This window comes from Canis lupus, chromosome 6 (genome assembly GCF_003254725.2).
Source record: "Canis lupus dingo isolate Sandy chromosome 6, ASM325472v2, whole genome shotgun sequence".
Classification (NCBI taxonomy): domain Eukaryota; kingdom Metazoa; phylum Chordata; class Mammalia; order Carnivora; family Canidae; genus Canis; species Canis lupus.
In genome coordinates, this window is record NC_064248.1 from 49707471 (window position 1) to 49719907 (window position 12437).

The window sequence follows — 12437 nt, forward strand, 5'->3', positions numbered from 1 at the left end:
TATTTATTGGCAGAGACACAGGCAGAGGGAGAAGCAGGCTCCAAGCTTTATTTATTTATTGGCAGAGACACAGGCAGAGGGAGAAGCAGGCTCCAAGCAGGGAGCCCGATGTGGGACTCAATCCCGGGTCTCCAGGATCACACCCCAGGCTGCAGGTGGTGCTAAACCGCTGTGCCACCGGGGCTGCTCAAAGAAGACAGTCTCTTAAACTAAGATTCAGCCTGACACAATATTCAGCTCTTATTTATCAAAAGATTCTTGTCCCATATTTGAGACATGCATCACTGTCCTACTTCTGGCTATCTAATAATGGTCTGTATACTATCACGCCTGTGTTAGCTATTTTATTCCTAGATTTAATAGACAACAGATTATACTACCTATTGGGAATACTTAAATTCCCAAAACAATATTCAGAAGCTGGCAAACTGCCACCTCTGGGTCAAATCCAGCTAAGAATGGACCTTACACTTTAAAGAGATACACACACACAAAACCAGAATATGAGACTACATGTGGCCCACGAAGCTACAGAAACATTTTGCTGATCCCTGACCTAGATATTAGCCTATTGCGTTTTAGAGTAGCTGTTAATTATTAGTAATATTTAAACTTCTGATATTAAATAATTCCTTATATTTAGTAATCTTCCAAAAAACTTCTAAAAGGTAAAAATATTCTATAACTTTAAATCTGACATATAAGACTAATACTGAAGGAAAGTATCAAACCTTTTGATAGTTACATGGCTTTGTACCGAAAAAACCTTTTTTTTTCTTTTAAGATTTTATTTATTTATTCATGAGAAACACAGAGACAGAGGGGCAGAGACACAGGCAGAGGGAGAAGCAGGCTCCATGCAGGGAGCCCAACGTGGGACTCGAACCCAGGCCTCCAGGACTGTGCCCTGGACTGAACACAGGTGCTAAACTGCTGAGCCACCCGGGCTGCCCTGAAGAAAACTTTTAATGTAAGTCATCCATTAATGGAATGGATGGCTTTATTATGAAATATGTTTTGCGAAAAAAAAAGTTTACTCCTTGTAATATGAAATAATTAAAAAACACACTATTTTCCCACATATACAAAGAATAGGAATAAACATACATACCAGTCCATAAGCCATACTTCTTTCATGTTCTTGGGTTATATCTGCTACATATGCAAATACCACGGAGAAAGTCACGGCAAAAACCCCAGAAACCGAGATAACAGCAAAGTACCACCTAAGATGGAAAGACAATTGACAAGAAACAGAACAATTACCATTACATTAACCTTCCTTTATTTCTATAAGTGAGCTCGAGTAAGAATAGCTAATTTCAATCAGTGATTTACTAACACAGTACATGGATTAATTCTTCTATAAATCATAAGCCAAAGATAATATGAAAATACAGTATAAGAAGTTTCACTTCAAAAGCAATTCAGCTACCATGCGGGAATACTTAAAATTAGATAATATATCCAGGTCAATATTTTACCCAACTGTCAAGCTGGTTAAATGGCGTTGTTATTGTTTCTACTAAAAACAGCAACAAACAACAAACTAAAGTCTATTATAATTGATCCATTAGCATTTCCCACCACACCACTACACAAAACACACAATTCAGTGAGTGAAATGGAGAGTTACTCTATATTTATTTTATGCCTCTATATAGAAACTAGATACTTTTCAATAAGCTATATTTAGCTTTACAAATGTTGGCAAAACAAACAACTCAGTCTTCACACAGAAGGAACCTGTGTGGCAAGCAGTACTCATATATGAAACGGAGAATAGATAATTACTGTCCGGAGTGAACAAAAGCTATTTTAAAAAGCAAACTTCATTTTGGCATGTATGATTTCAAAATAACTGGCCAGGAATAAGAAATTTCTATTGTAATGTTGAATGTTTAGTTTAGTTTTGTTTTTAACATTTTATTTATTTATTCATGAGAGACACAGAGAGGCAGAGACAGAGGCAGAGGGAGAAGCAGGCTCCCCACAGGAAGCCCGATGGGGGACACGATCCCAGGACCCCAGGATCACGCCCTGAGCCGAAGGCAGACGCTCAACCACTGAACCACCCAGGCGTCCCAAATGTTTAGTTTAAAAACTCATATGTAATCATAATGAACTTTCAAAATATCGCACTAGGGCTTTATTGCTCACTAAATTTTTCCTAACACACTGCATTCCACAGAAAATTTTTTGTTTATCACGTAGACTCCTCTGGTAAGATTTCATTTGGGTGATTAGCATTAATCAAGGGTTTGGCCTTCAGAATTGTATCTAACTAACCTATAAGAGGAAGATCCTGCCTCTTATATACCTTTAGCCCTTCTAGATAACCACGGAAATACAGCCCATCTAGGATGCAGAATTATCAAACATTAACACTCAGTAGAGTAGAACATTAGGAGAATTAATAAAGCTACAACTTCTTTACAAATCATTCTCATTGTGGGATCCCTGGGTGGCGCAGTGGTTTGGCGCCTGCCTTTGGCCCAGGGCGCAATCCTGGAGACCCGGGATCGAATCCCACGTCGGGCTCCCGGTGCATGGAGCCTGCTTCTCCCTCTGCCTGTGTCTCTGCCCCTCTCTCTCTCTCTGTGACTATCATAAATAAATAAATTAAAAAAAAAAATCATTCTCATTGTGAGCTTTCCCTCCCTTGCTCCTCAGTGAAAGAATCCTAATTTTAATTAGGGTGGCCATGAGCCCAGCATCTTGGAACAAGAAGAAGCATGTGTCTGGAATGTGACCAAACAGATGTAAGCAGAGGTTGGGTGGGAATTATGTAGTTTCTTTATAGGAAGGTGGTGTGTTCTTCTTGGCCACTCCTTCCACCTTGCTGCCTGAAGTGTGACGCAAGCTGGAGCTCAGGCAGCCTTGTTGGACTGTGAGGTACTAGTAAAGGATGGCAGGGAACAAAGATAGAAAAGGTCTGGTTCCCCAGAACTGCCAAACCAGCTCTGGATTGCTCAATTCCTGACTTCTTTTATACAGAGAAATAAGTTTCCTTGATGTTAAGCAACTATTATTTGGGGCTGTGAAATCCAAAAGCAGGTTAGCCAATAGTCTACACATTTCCTATAGTATCATCCAGTTGTAAAATCATTATGAACTATTATTCAGCCACTATATATTTTTTAATTTATTCATTCATGAAAGAGAGAGAGAGAGAGAGAGAGAGAGAGAGAGAGAGGCAGAGACACAGGCAGAGGGAGAAGCAGGCTCCATGCCGGGAGCCTGATGTGGGACTCGATCCCAGGTCTCCAGGATCATGCCCTGGGCCAAAGGCAGGCGCTAAACCGCTGAGCCACCCCAGGATCCCACAGCCACTATATTTTTAAGGGCCCTCTTATCTGTGTCAAATTATATTGGAAGAATAAAGTTAATAAAGTTACCTACATAGGTAAGATGGTAAAAAGGTGATAGAAATAAAGGAATATTCAGAAAACAATGAACAGAACGTTATTTGTTATGATCTAATTATGCACTTACCATGGGCTGATCTTCATTAAAGGAATTGGGGCACATGTGAAAAATACTGTTAGCAGCAAGAAGGACTTCCGGCCCCAAACATCAGAAAGAGCACCAATAAGTGGGGCACTGAGGAATGACAACAAACCCTAAAAAAAGTAAATGAAAAAAATGTATACAATCAATACCAATGAGCCGAAAAGAAATCACTATCATAGAATAATTTTTTAAAAGTTTATTTCTAACATAAGTATAATATCATCAAACTAGATAACTCCTTTGTCTATATATAATTTAAAGCTTTCTCAAGATTGTCTAGAATCACCTGCAAGGCTCTGGCTGCATGTTCATATGAATGCTCTAATGAATTCTCAATCACAATAATTCTACATTAGCAATGCTAGAAAGATGCATGTTAATGATCTGTTTTTATATCCACAGGCTAATTACCTATTTATAAACCTTGTTGGTTAAACGGAATCAAGAGTAAAGAGTATGTAGAATAATCAAGACTTTACCATATAGTTTTATATCTATGTATTTTTTTTTAAAATAGTTCTTTTCTCTCAATCTATATTTTTATTGTTAGTTGATAAAAGTATTCAATCTCCGAAATAAAAACGCCAAGACATAATCAGGGGGGAAATCTGTTATGATGTGGTTTAACATTATACATTGTTGGCTATATTTGAGTCAAACTATATTTAGATGACCAACGAATACGGGTAAATAACTTTTTTAATAAAAAAAAATCATATTGAAACCCTAGTTCATTTTAAAAGTTTTGAGTAATCCCTCAAGATATATCCAGATTGTAAAAAATTAACAGTGAAATGTTCCATTAATTAACTTAATATACCAGCAGAATTATACATATGAAAGTGTATGTGTGTGTGTACGTGTGCATATATATCGCCAATCCTACCTTTACGCCTTGAATCAAGCCATTCATCAGAAATGTATGCTTAGGAAAAGTTTCATGTAATACCTAAAAAAATAAATAAATAACTAAAAATCTCATACCACATTTTAGTCTCAATAAAATTCATATATTTACATTTTAAAACATCCCTTCATATGATTTTATCTCCTATAACTTTTCAGATTTGTATGATGCTATGCAAATGAGTAAATACTAATAATACCAAACATTTACTTGGCATTTATGATGTCACAAGGCACTAAATTGGGCACTTTACAGATATTATTTCCTTTTATTCCTCTGAATGACCCTATAAGAATGCTCTTATAGACAGAGATTAAAAGTCTTGTGCATGGGACATCTGGTGGCTCAGTGGTTGAGCACGTCTGACTTCAGGTCAGTGCATGATCCTGGAGTCCCAGGATGGAGTCCCATATCGGGCTCCCTGTGGAGAGCCTGCTTCTCCTTCTGCCTGTTCTCTGCCTCTCTCTCTCTGTGTTTCTCATGAATAAAATGTCTTGTACATTATTACATAGTTAGTATGTGGCAAAAATGAAATTGAACACAGAAAGTTGGGCTTGAAAGTCCATGTTTTTAATTACTATGAGGCATCTTCACTGTTTGCCACATGTACCTGATGACTAGATCCTTTACAGACAAGTGTATTTTATCTAAGATAGGAGACTGGGAGACTAGGGAAATTTTAATTCTCACAAAGTGAATCTTTCTAGAAAATGTGTTAACAAGTTCTTTTAAGACCTGGTCTCAAACCACATGGCACCAATTTGTTCAACGGCAGCAAGTGAATTACAGGGAAGCCACTAGTTGAATGAAAAGCAAATGGGAAGGAAAAGTTACTGAAAAAATAAGAAGCAGCCTATGTGTCAAAGGCTTTATATATACTTTTATTTCATTCTAACAACATTATGGGTTAGATAAAATACCACTCTACAGATGAGGTAACTGAGTTCTTACTTGACTTAAAAGCCACTACCTTCCTCCGTTCTACTATGCCGTTTCTCAATAAAAACAAGAGACAATGGCAATATGGGGAATAAGAAAGTTGGGATATCTCTTTAGGAAGAAAAACTATGCTGAGTGTAGTTTCTGACATCTTGTAAGAAAAACCTTTAGGATTACAGTGCTCCCTTTTTTTCCATTACTCTTCTTCTGCCCAAAACTAGAAATTTAACAAAAATTAACTCACATGTAAAAATAAAGAAAATTAGAAATGAAATGTTTAGTCACAGAAAATCATTAACATGGGAAAAATAAAACATTCATGATGTTCATTTATTTTGTTTCTTTATATGATATACACTATGTAATTCTCAACTGAAGGTCTGAATACATTTTTTTAAAAGATTTTATTTATTCATTCATAGAGACAGAGACAGAGACAGAGAGAGGCAGAGACACAGGCAGAGGGAGAAGCAGGCTCCATGCAGAGAGCCTGACGTGGGACTCCATCCAGGGTCTCCAGGATCATGCCCTGGGCTGCAGGCGGCGCTAAACCGCTGCGCCACCAGGGCTGCCCGTCTGAATACATTTTTTATTGTCAAAACTTGGTGTGTGCGTAGGGGGAGCTACCTCTCATAGGAAGATCAGGGATGTTGCTAAATAACCTATAAATAGGTCAGCCGCTCACAACAAATAATCATCTGGCCCAAACTGTCAACAGTGCTGAGGCTGAGAAACACTGTTATTACTTAAATAAAGGCCATGGATCTAAAGAAGGGATCTGCAAACTTTCTGTAAAGAACCAAACAGCAAATATCTTTTTATAGCTTTGTAGGCTATACAGTCTCTGTCACAAGTATTCAATTCAACAAAAACAGCCAAAGACCATATGTAAATGAATGGCCATGGCTGTGTCCCAAATAAAACATTATTTATGAAAAACAGTCTACTAACAGGATTTTATATTATGAAAAACAGGCTACTAACAGGATTTACTCTGGCCATAGTTTCCCAGTTCTTCCACTTAAAGGAAAAGATTAAAGGAAAGTTTAAACTCCTTAAAGTAGCATCTCAAAACCTTTTGCAACAAATCAAATCCAGTCTTCTTCCAATAATTACTAAGGGCCAAATCTTTTTAGGAACAACAAAAAAAAAAAAATGTGTTAAAAAAGTTTTAGAAATTGCTAGTTCTTACTGCTAATGATTCACTTTGCAAAGCTACCTTACATTCCAACAATCTGGTCTCTTCACTGTTTTAAATATCCCCATGCTTTCCGATAGTCACACTTTTATACAGGACATCTCTCCATTTTGAATGTTTGATCTCCTTATCTTCTCTCTCTAGCCAACCTCCAAACCTTCCAAGTTGCTTCACTATCACCAAACTTTCCTGTCCAAAGCAATCAATTATTTCTTGTAAGGGCCTATAGGAAGAGATTATAGCACTTGGAGAGTCACATAGGGTTTGTGAAATTTCTTTTATCATATACTGAGCTACTTAGCTAGTATTTTTTCAGTTTTTCATGTATTTAATATATATTTCCTTTCAATTATATTTCAATTAAGGACAGGCACTATATCCACTATACCTTGATTTAATAAATCCTTAACTTCATTGGTGCCTTCATTAAGTAAATACTCATAATTATCTGATAATACTGCTTTCATTGTGAAAATAGAACAAAACCATTATGCAATCTAGCTAATGTTAAAAAATAAAAAACTTCACAACCCCCAAAAGGAGTATAGTTAAGATAAACAATCATCTGTTTGATTTTTAAAATTTTTTTTTAATTTTTATTTATTTATGATAGTCACACAGAGAGAGAGAGAGAGAGAGAGGCAGAGACAGAAGCAGGCTCCATGCACCGGGAGCCCGACGTGGGATTCGATCCTGGGTCTCCAGGATCGTGCCCTGGGCCAAAGGCAGGCGCTAAACCGCTGCACCACCCAGGGATCCCCATCTGTTTGATTTTTTTATAAAAATTTAACACAGAGACAAATATATCAATACAAATGTAAAGATTTTTGATCTGTGAGAATCCTTTTAGCACTAGACTTTAGAGCTGAATAGGAAAAGATGGAACAAAAAAAAAAAGGAAAAGATGTAACATTTTCCAAGAAATTTTATAGGTCTTAAAATTTATGGAGCTTTAAAACCTTTGGGAGTATAAAGTCCTTAAAATATGAAATGCCTCAGGACTATCTCTGTAGCAAAGGCTGCTAAGCCATTTATTTACATGGAAGAGATGCTGGAGAATGAGTCTAAGGTCTTGCTCCATAACATAAGACTGCATCTAAGCAGCCAGAACCATATGGCCTAGTTTTTCCAAAACCGTAAGTCAAAAAAGTTAAGCCACTTCTTAAGCATTATAGAGCCTTAAATCTATTATTAATTTTCTTTATCTAATATGTTAATCAATCATCACTGATTGAATATCCACTATGAATCAAACATATAGTCTCTCAAAATATTAGACTTCAGTCCTTAAAAAATACTTGGCAGCATAAAATTCTTCCTCGTTGTTAATGTAAATTCCCTTGTTGGTGGAGACTTCACCATCCTCCCCTGGGTAGGGCCTCCATATAAAACACAGCTTTTGGGCAGCCCGGGTGGCTCAGCGGTTTAGCGCCGCCTTCGGCCCAGGGCGTGATCCTGGAGTCCCGGGATCAAGTCCCACATCAGGCTCTCTGCATGGAGCCTGCTTCTCCCTCTGCCTGTGTCTCTGCCTCTCTCTCTCTCTCTCTCTCTTTCATGAATAAATAAAATAAAATAAAATAAAATAAAATAAAATAAAATAAAATAAAATAAAAAAATAAAATAAAATAATAAAATAAATAAATAAAATAAAATAAAATAAAATAAAATAAAATAAAATATAGTACTCAAGAGCTGACAATATTTTCTGCAAGAATTAACCAGGGAAAGGGAAAAGGACCATCTTTCCCCTTCCCAGAAATTGAACAAAAAGAGATTAAGACCATAATAAATAAGTGAAAAGATTACTTACCACCAAGGTGGGGGCTGTCAATAATCCCCAAGCAAAAAACTCCAAAAAGATGACGATAACCGCATGGTAGACACTAGGAGAACCTATTCCTTGAGGCTATAAAAACAGATTTTTAAGAATGTTAATAGTGTATTCCAGAATTACTAACAATTATAGCAAGTTAATATTTATTTATTGATACCATATACATAATGGCACTATGTCAAACAGCTGAACACTTGCTGTCCCTGGCCTCAAGGTAAATACATCACATAAGCATGGTGTGCAGTGGTGTTACACAGAGTCCACGGTAGAGATGGGAGTATCAGACTTTCAGGAGGAAGGTTAAAAGGATGAAAAGGAGTCAGACAAGGGTGGGGGAGTGGGAAAGCAAACAAGAGAGGTCAAGGCTGCACAAAGGCTGTGAGGCTTGAGAGCAGGTGTTTTAGGACTCTTGTAGTTTAGTAAAACCAGAACATGGGCTGCATACCGGGAGTTCCAGAGATGAGCAAGAGGCACACAGACACAGGGACACTTCCATGTTGAGGAGTGTATATTTAATTCTGAAGGTGATGGGGAGCCACTAAAAGATGTTAAGTAAGATTCAAGTAATCAGATGAAAGTTTTAAGAAAGACCATTCTGGCAAAGGTGTAGCGGATGGATGAGAAGGGGGCAAAATTGAGGAAAGTTAACAGTCAGGAGGCAGTAAGTATACTGCACTAACCCCAAAATATAGATGAAGCTTGTGGCAAGAATCATAGCAGATATTAACATGGCTCAAAAGCAGAACAGTCTCCAAAGGAGTACATTAGAGATCTGGGATTTGATATACACAAGAAAGAAAAACACAAAATTAAGTTTATACTGTCACTAGCGATGTTTTCAGAATTACTTCAGTTGTTGAATTTCATATTCTAAGGGCAAGATTAAATTGATGGAAAAGCAAATGGCCTATAAACATTAAGTCTCCAATAAGTTTCTATAATAAAAAGACAAATTTAATCAGTACATATTATAACATCATACATAAAATATAAAGCATATCCAATAGTCTTATGTGGAAACCATTAGGTGTTTGGGTTTCTCTATACACTAAAATGATGCCACATCATTTTTAATATTGTCATAATGCATCATTTTATTTTATTTTCTTAAGAAGTCTGTGAGTTCATTAAGGCATTGATATTCTTTTTTTTAAAGATTTTATTTATTTATTCATGAGAGACACAGCGAGAGAGGCAGAGACACAGGCAGAGGGAAAAGCAAGCTCCATACAGGAAGCCTGATGCGGAACTTGATCCCCAAAATTCCGGGATCACGTCCTGAGCCGAAGGCAGATGCTTAACCGCTGAACCACTGATGGGTGTCCCCATCATTATTTTTAAAAAATGGAAAACTCTCCCAACCTTCAGAACCTAAGACAACAGAGGTGGAGTAGAGAGTGGGCCACACAAGAGGTGAAGGACTACGGCTGGGAATGAATTTGTTCAAGATCTCATTCATTCAAACATTTACAGGGTACCTACTAAATACCAGGGATGCGGGACTACAGAAACCAGTAAAAGACACTTCTGATCTCAAGAAATTCAGAGTCTAGAGAGGAAGAAACCTCAATACACTATCTGCTTCTGTGCAAATGCAATAAAGATACATGCAAGTAAGGAGGCAAGGAAAGGGTATTGCAAGAAAAGGAAGTAGTGTGGACAATCTCACCAGAGAAAACCGTAATGACATAGAGAAGTGTCATGACAGTTTAAGGCTGATGGAGAACAAAGTAATAATCATGGAGTAAAAAAAAGGAAGGAAGAAGGGAGGTAGCCTCTAAACTTTGTTAAGAAGTTTCTCATCATTACTCTAGTGAGACACTGAAGCACTGAAGGGTTTCATGCAAGTGAATGGTGTGATTGGACCTGCATTTTTCAGTATACCATGATGATTTCCTAAAATCTGAAACCAAGGAGCAAACTGCATCTAAAAGAAGGCTATTTCAATCAATCCAACAAGTGATGATAATGGTATGAAACAGAGGAGGGAAGGGGATGGATATAAGTATATTGGATGTGAAAGTGGCAGCACTTGATAAATCTTGGAGGGAGAGTGAAGAATGACTTCCAAGTTTTTAGCTTGGTTGTCGTAGCGGAACCTCGTAGTGTCACAGTTCTTTTTTCCCCCAAGAGACTGAGCTGAGGTTTTTTAGGTCCTAAGACACTGCCCCTTGTACTTGAGACATTTCTATTGTTTTCTGAGGACTGACTAAAGCAATAGTGAGTTGACTAATAGCAATGAGTCAGCATGATGATGTCTGAAACCACCGGAATGGGTGAAATTATAGGGAGAAGAGGAAATGGGAAAAGAGCAGTGTGCTAAGACCGGACTCCAAGAAACATCAATATTTAAGTAGTAGGCTGAGGAAAATGAACCAGGAAGAAAATAACGAAGAAATGAATCAGAGAACTATCAGGACACTTAAGAGGACACAGTGTTACAGATGACAAAGGATCAGTTTTAGGAAGGAAGGGGTGATGTCCAGTACCAAATAGAGCAGGTATAGTTAATTTAATTAAGATAAGGTCAAACAAATCCGTAAGAGTTAGTAAGGTCCAAACTGGTTTTGTTCACTGCGGCATATACTCAGCACTCAGTGAAATGTCTAGTAGAACTTCTCTGGACATTTAACATACTAATTTACATTATGAATTTCCAAGAAGACACAGTATGAGTTCCAAATTGATGGAATCCTTCTTTCATATAAGAGACGGTATCTCATGGCCATTTGAATTCCTTATAAAACTATTTGGGAAATACTGCAAAGAGATAATAATCATATAGCAATGGATATAAACATACACACAGAGCAAAAAACTGGAAGGAAACAATGTGTTAAAAGTGGCTGCTTTCGTGAAGAACACTCAATTACTTGAGGCGACTGTCAGGGAAGGCTTCTCAGGGAGGTAGGTGGGTATTACCTGAGACCTTGAAGTCCAGTAGGAAAAATGTTGGATTGTCCTGTGTGTGTGTGTGTGTGTGTGTGGTAAGAGGAGGATGTCAGTGGAGGGTATGATGGCCAAGAGTGTCTGAGGTAAAGGAACAGCATAGGCAAAGACCAGAAGACAGGAAACACTGTAGCTTCTTTCAGTATCTGAGGTCTAAGGAGGAGAGCAGTAAAAGAGGAGGCTGCGAGATGAGGACAGGTGAAACTGAAAAGGCGACTTGAAATAGGCCTCTTACATTACATGCAGGCCAGGGATGCCGGAGTGGCTCAGCAGTTAAAGAGTCTGCCTTTGGCTCAGGGCGTGATCCTGGAGTCCCTGCATAGAGCCTGCTTCTCTGTGTCTCTCATAAATAAATAAAATCTTAAAAAAAAAGTTACATGCAGGCCTCTACTTGCACATGCCAGGGTACCTGAAACATCTGAAGCCAGAGAGTAACATCACATTATAGGATTGTCTTTTTGGAACAATAACTTACACGGCAATGTGGCAAAGACTCTGAAAGGATGGGAGGAAGACCAGAAGACAGGCTTGGGGTGGGGAGGGGGAAGTAACAGTAATTGGGATAAGATAGTAAGTAGTAGGGATGAAGAAGGTGAATGAATTCAAAAAACACTTAAGAGGATGATTCAAAGGACTCAGTGACTGACTAGATGTAGCAGAGAACATTAAGGGAAGATCAAAGATGGAAAGATTTCTGTGTCTCATTTAGTCAACCAGGCAGTGAGGAAAGGGAAAAAAAACAAAAGATTAATTCATTTTAGGCATACTGGTTTGAGAAAAACATGTACAACTGAACTTGAAGGCAACAAATTGAGGAAGATACGGAAGAAATAGATTACTATCTATTCATAAAAAGCATTCATAAAACATTCATAAAAACCAATACAAAAGCACTAAGACACCACAAAAATAATAAAAATAATTTTAAAAATAGCTAATAACATTCTATCCTATGGGAATAACCAAACATTCAGAAAAAGTTCTACCATAAAGATGTTCATGACAGCATCACTTATAGTAGGAAATATGTAAATCTAAATGTCCAACCTTTAAATCAGATAGAATAATATACAGCCAAAAACTGTTTATGGATCATC

At 37.5% G+C, this 12437-nt stretch overlaps 1 protein-coding gene across 2 annotated transcripts in view; it reads right to left on the reverse strand.

Annotated features, from left to right (window-relative positions):
* The window catches only part of MFSD14A (major facilitator superfamily domain containing 14A), a 39279-nt gene that overhangs the window by 16596 nt on the left and 10246 nt on the right, over positions 1-12437 (reverse strand). For both annotated transcript variants that reach the window (XM_025417511.3, XM_025417512.3), the window contains exons 2-5: positions 8368-8463; positions 4400-4462; positions 3496-3623; positions 1112-1226 (exon numbers count right to left, since the gene is read on the reverse strand). In XM_025417511.3, coding sequence (XP_025273296.1) covers positions 1112-1226; positions 3496-3623; positions 4400-4462; positions 8368-8463 — 402 coding nt within the window. The remainder of the gene's footprint in view (positions 1-1111; positions 1227-3495; positions 3624-4399; positions 4463-8367; positions 8464-12437) is intronic.